Source organism: Cibotium barometz, chromosome 36 (genome assembly GCF_041138505.1).
Source record: "Cibotium barometz isolate CiBa-2024 chromosome 36, ASM4113850v1, whole genome shotgun sequence".
NCBI lineage: Eukaryota > Viridiplantae > Streptophyta > Polypodiopsida > Cyatheales > Cibotiaceae > Cibotium > Cibotium barometz.
The window spans coordinates 24,596,847-24,602,674 of NC_141081.1; the positions used below are offsets into that span (position 1 = coordinate 24,596,847).

Consider the following 5,828-nt stretch of genomic DNA (forward strand, 5'->3'; position numbering starts at 1 on the left):
AGTGGACCACTTGCGCTTGGTTACATGTGGTCCAATGTTTCCTCAAGTTGTAGTGACCCATTGACTATGTTCATCTCTAACATCACACATCTTTTAGATGTCTACTATAGGAAGAAGAAGTAACAGGAACAACAAAAGATAGTTCTTCAGCCCAAAAATAATGAGGCATGTCCTTCTCATTCATCAAGGCACAAGCAACTTCTGCAATGTGCCAATTCTTCCTTTCTATAACACCATTTTGTTGCGGAGTGTACCTACATATGTGAACTGCCTCTTGATTCCTTGCTCTCTCAAGAAATCTATAAACTCATTGGAGAAATATTCTCCCCCACCATCTGACCTTAGGCATTTAATCTGCATGCCTTTCTCCTTTTCAACCATTGCTTTAAATTTTTGAAAGTGAGAGAACACTCACTTTTCTCCTTCATAAAGTAGCCACACTTTCTTATTGTGGTCATCAATGAAAGTCACATAAAACCTGCAACCAGAAATAGTTGCAGTCTTGGCCAGTCCCCATACAACATCACAACGTATAACATCTAATGGTCTTATACTCACATGCTTGTCATGTGGAAAAGCATGTTTGGAATGCTTACCAAACATGTTTGGAATGCTTACCAAGTTGGCATGCTTCACACACCTTATGCATACCATTAACTTTAAAGTTGGGTAAATAATCCACAAGATTTTTAGTCTGCAAAGACTTCAACCGCTGCATATTCACATGTCCAATGCGCTTATGCCAAATGTCAATATCCGCAATGACACCTATCCCATACGCAAACATTGCAGCCTTCACCTGAGGTATACTCACATCCAAGGTAAACATTCTTCCATTTCTGTTGCCCTTTACAACCAAGTGGCATTGATTCTTGAAGTCTTCAACAAAACAACCTTGAGGATTAAACCTCACTTGGAAACCTTGCTCAACCATTTTCCCAACTGAGACCAAGTTCTTCATTATATTTGGAACATGAAGTACATCTGTAAGGTACATCATTTTACCATCCTGCATAGATAATGGCACTTTCCCAATGTCATGTGGTTGTAATAAAGACAAATTTATCTGCATAGAGGCCTCAAAAGCTCTCCGTGAGAGTCTGTCTGGGCTGAGCTCTCTGACTCTCTGAATAAAGCAAACTGTCTGGAAGAGAGCCTCTACTACCATCGGAGACTCAGCTTGTATAATGTCATGGGGTACTGAAGGTTTGCTAACGGAGCATCCGAGAGATCATCATGATCTATGGCCTCTCAAGCTGTGTCCATGAAGATCTCGGTAGTCCAGGTGCCCAAACTGCAGTTGCATACATCAGTGCTGGAGTCACAGAGTGTCAAACAACCACCCCTTCGTACGGGGCTCCTGGAAGTGTGCCTGGTGGCACTGCCTCTCTAGCATGGCGAGCGCTGCATATCCTCGTGTAAGTCTGTCTCTGGCTGCCTGCGCCATGGAGAATCGTCCTGTTCTGCTGGTGAAAGTGACCCCCAAGTATACATAAGAGTCCACTACCTCCACCTGGCCTCCTGCTAGGGTGAAAAGGGCATGCCTCCTCACTGGTGGTATGGAAGATCATGACCTTGGTTTTACCAAGGTTCACTGTAAGACCTCGCTGTGTGCAGAAATCATCGAGGGCGTGGAGGTGCTGCTGTAGTCCAGCCTGTGACTCAGAGATCAAGATAACATCATCAACATACAACATAATGTGGACAGGTGTACCTGCTAGGTCCATACCATCTCCTCCGCTCTGAGCTATGTAATCTGCTACCTCATCTATGTAGATTCCGAAGAGAGTGGGGGAGAGGGGGCAGCCTTGCTTAACACAAACGGTGCTAGCAATAATCTCTGAGAGACCTCCTGGGCATCGTACTCGCCCTATCACCTGCTCATACAAAGCATAAATGCCCCATGCCATCTGAGATGGTACTCCTAGTGCCTATAGTCGCTGGAACAGTCGCTCTCGGGGTACTGTGTCAAAAGCTTTGCGGAAATCCACAAAGCAGCAGTGTAGCCTCCTCTTCCTCACCTTTGCCTGGTCAATCAGGCACCGGAGAGAGAAAGAAAGAAAGATATATTAACGTCTACTGGAGGCCGAAATCGGCCTATGAGACAAATCAAAGTACATGATGTGTGTCCTCCACCCATCAATGAAAGGACAAAGGTACAAAAGGTATAAAAAAGTAACTAAAATGAAGCAGTGAGTGATCCATGCGTGAAACAGAGGTACATGATCCATGGTAGAGTGAGGGGTGGAGCTCTATCTCTAGGGGTGTCTAAATGCTCAGGGTAATACAAGTATGAGATGCATAAGACTAGCTAGCTCCATCCTGTACTAATATGAGGGTGCAGTATATGATACATGGGGGGATGGGGGGTAAGAGCCGCTCGTATGAAAGCCGCTGGGTCCGCCATCACCTGGGCCTGCCGCTCCTAGAGAGTCTGCTGGTGTCGAGTTTGGATCTCCTCGATGTGTTTGCGGTACAGTCTGGGAGCTTTGTATCCTGGGGCTCGTGGTCGTCTCCTAGCCCGGACGTGCTCCGCCTGCTGGAGGGTAACCCCCGTCACTGTAGTGGGCCCTCGTGCTGTAATAACACGCTGGAAGAAGTCCGTGAGGCAGGACTGTCGCTCGCCCTCTGTTGTGGTAGCCCCTGGGCCTAGTAGGGTGTCTCTGTGTCTGTGGATCTCTGATAGGAAGCGGCCGAAGTGGCACTGATCTCTAGACTCCATGAGCTCTCCCAAGGAAGGCTGTCCAGTGAAAAGGGTGCCATATCTGCCTCGGATGTCCTCATATGCTCTACATCTGCAGACAAAATGCTCCTCGCTCTCCACCTCCTCTCTGCATATCCGACAAATCCGCTCTGCTCTGGGGATAGATGCGGCCCTCCCTATCTCAATCTCAAGTCTGTGGGATGACACCCTGAGCTGGCCAATCGCCACTCGCAAACTATGTGGCATATATGTGTCCATGTATCCTGGTCTCTGTATGAAGCCATCAGCCAGTATGATCATGAACTGGTCTCTATAATACAGCATCTTGGGGGGAAGAGGCTGTGTAGGTGTGATCCATGTCTCTCTAATATAGAGCTGCCATATGTCCTGCCTGAGAACTCTGTTCCTCTCACTGCGTGAGAGGTGAAAGTGGGGTGAGTCCGGATCATACTGGAAGGGTGGCAATCTCTCCATGTCCAGCCCATGGGCAGCAAACCACTGTGTAACCTGTGAGTACCACGATCCCTGCTCTCCTGTCTCTGCTAGCTGTCTAGATGCCTCAAAGGCTCTGCATGTGAGTCTGTCTGGTGGTAACTCTCTGATCCTCTGTATGAAGCATACTGTCTGGAAGAGTGCCTCAACTAGCATGGGTGGAGTGGCTAGCTCTGCTCTAATAATGTCATGGGGTACTGATGGCTTGCTGCGAAACAAGCGTGAGATCATACATACCTGTGGTCTCTCAAGCTGTGCCCAAGAGGCGGCTGACAAGCCGGGGGCCCATACTGCGGGTTGCATACATCAAAGCTGGGGTGACCATAGTGTCAAACAACCATCCTCTGGTGCGGGGCTCCTGGAAGTGTGCTTGGTGACATCTCCGTTCTAGCGTAGCTAGAGCTGCATAGCCTCGTGTGAGTCGGTCTATGGCCGCCTTTGCCATGGTGAAGCGTCCTGGTGGACTGGCAAAGGTGACCCCCAAGTATACATAGGAGTCAACCCCACCTCCACCTGCCCACCTGCTAATGATGGAACTGCGGCCCTCCGTATGGTCCTGGAAGTGTGGAAGATCATCACCTTGGTTTTCCCAAGGTTCACTGTCAACCCTCTCTGTGTACAAAAATCATCTAGAGCGCCTAGGTGGCACTACAAACCCTCCTGTGTTTCTGAAAGCAAGATAATGTCATCAGCATATAACATGATATGTACAGGGGTACCTGCTAGGGCAGCTCCATCTCCGCCAGCTCGAAGGATGTAGTCTGAGATCTCGTCGATGTAGAGGCCAAAAAGAGTTGGGGAGAGTGGGCATCCTTGCTTCACACCAATGGTGCTAGCAATAGGATCTGAGATGCCCCCCGGGTATCGTACTCTCGCTGTCACCCTCTCATATAAAGCATAGATAGCCCATATCATCTCTGATGGTACTCCAAGGCTCTGAAGTCGTCTGAAGAGTCGCTCCCTGGTGGGTACTGTGTCAAAGGCTTTGCGGAAATCCACAAAGCAGCAATATAATCTCTTCTTCTGCGCCTTTGCCCCATCAATGAGGCAGCGCAGAACGAAGATGTGGTCTATGGTGGAGAAAGCCCGTCGGAAGCCTGCCTGCCCGGGGGCTCGAAGCCCCTCCCTCTCTGTGTAAGAACTGAGCTCTGCCTCAAGTACAGCTCCATAGAGCTTGGCCATGGTGTGCCCTATCATGATGGTCCTGTAGTTCCCTGGATCCAGGGTATCACCCGATTTGTGGATAGGCACTATGGTGTGCCTAGTCCACTTCTCTGGGAAGCCCTCCACTATAGCCCGATTGAAAACAAGGGCTATCAATGGGGCTATAGTATCGGCTACATAGATGAGGTGTTCACTCTGTAGGCCAGTATGGTCAGTGGATCTGTGATGCTGTAGCCGTCGGATGGCCCGCTCTACCATCTCTGTGGTGAAGAAAGTGGAGCTGATGGGTCGTGGATCTGGTGGCTCGGGGATCGGTGGCTGCTCTGGGACCTCATAGAGCCGCTCTGCATAGTCATGCCATATGTGTGGGTCCTCAATGGGTGTGGCTGGTCGGGGCTCTCTGAGAGTGCGCCATGCTGTGGCACTGTCCATACTCATGAAGAGATGATAGAGCTCAAGCTCCTGTGCCTCCTCGAAGACTCGTCGCTTGCGACGTGTGAGAGCCTTGATCTGTCTCCGTGCCTCTCTCTCTGTGATCGCTCCCAAAGCCCGCTGTGCCCGTAGATTGCGGTACAGCTCTTTGCACTCATCATCATACCACCGGTTCTGGGGAGTCCCAGGGGCGGGGGTGCGGCCTGAGTGGGTAGTGTGTGGGAAGGAGCTAATGGCGGCGATGTGTAGGATGGATGAGATCTGGGATACAAGTGTGGGTAGAGGTGCAGAGGGTAGTAGTTGGCAAAGACCAGACTCTACTGTATCTGAGTATATAGTGGATAGCTCATGAGTGAAATGAATAGTGGTGTGGGGTGTGGCTCTGGAGGGTGTGTGTGAGGGAGCATCGCCCCTGAAAGAGAGAGAGAGGTATGTGTGATCTACTCCAATGGGTTAGGCGGAATGACAAAAGAGCTTAGCAGGTGAGAAGCCTCTCAGGGTCCCATAATGTAGTCCACTGTGCTCCCTCCGCCCTCGGGGACTCCATGTGGTATGCATGTAAGACTGCCTGAGGTTGGCCACTGTACCATCCCGTTATAAATAACGAGACGATGCTGAGAACCTAGGCGTAGTAGATGTCGTCCATAGGCTGTGGGGGTGGCTGTGTCTGCTGATGTCCGTGTAATGTCGGGCTCTAGAGTGTGGAGAATCTCTGGGTCCTCAAAATCATACATCTCACACTGATGTCTGCTGGTCGTGGCATTGAAGTCCCCCATAAGGAAGACTTCCCCTAATGTAGAATACTCCATAATCCCCTCCATCAAGCATGTGTATGGTGACTCTCCCATCCCTCCCTCCTCCTGCTCTGCTGCTGTAGCGAATTTGGAGTCCGAAGCCCTCTCGAAAGAGGCAATGGAATAACCCTCGGATCTCATAGTATACAGTGCATCTGAGAAAGAAAGTTATATTAAACGTCTTCAAAAGACCCATAGGGCTCATGAGACCAAAAAATTTACATCATAGTCCATGTTTTATC

At 49.7% G+C, this 5,828-nt stretch overlaps 1 protein-coding gene and 1 pseudogene across 1 annotated transcript; both read right to left on the bottom strand.

Moving 5' to 3' along the window:
* Nucleotides 1-2,311: 2,311 nt before the first annotated feature.
* Nucleotides 2,312-4,111, bottom strand: LOC147617669 (uncharacterized; annotated as a pseudogene).
* Nucleotides 4,112-4,172: 61 nt separating this feature from the next.
* LOC147617670 (uncharacterized) lies at nucleotides 4,173-5,625 on the bottom strand. Its single transcript, XM_086775491.1, has 2 exons — nucleotides 4,302-5,625; nucleotides 4,173-4,179 (listed from the first exon to the last, which is right to left on the bottom strand). Exons 1-2 carry the CDS (start codon nucleotides 4,796-4,798, stop codon nucleotides 4,173-4,175), a joined length of 504 nt encoding a protein of 167 aa, XP_086631617.1. The 5' UTR covers nucleotides 4,799-5,625.
* Between the last annotated feature and the right edge of the window lie 203 nt (nucleotides 5,626-5,828).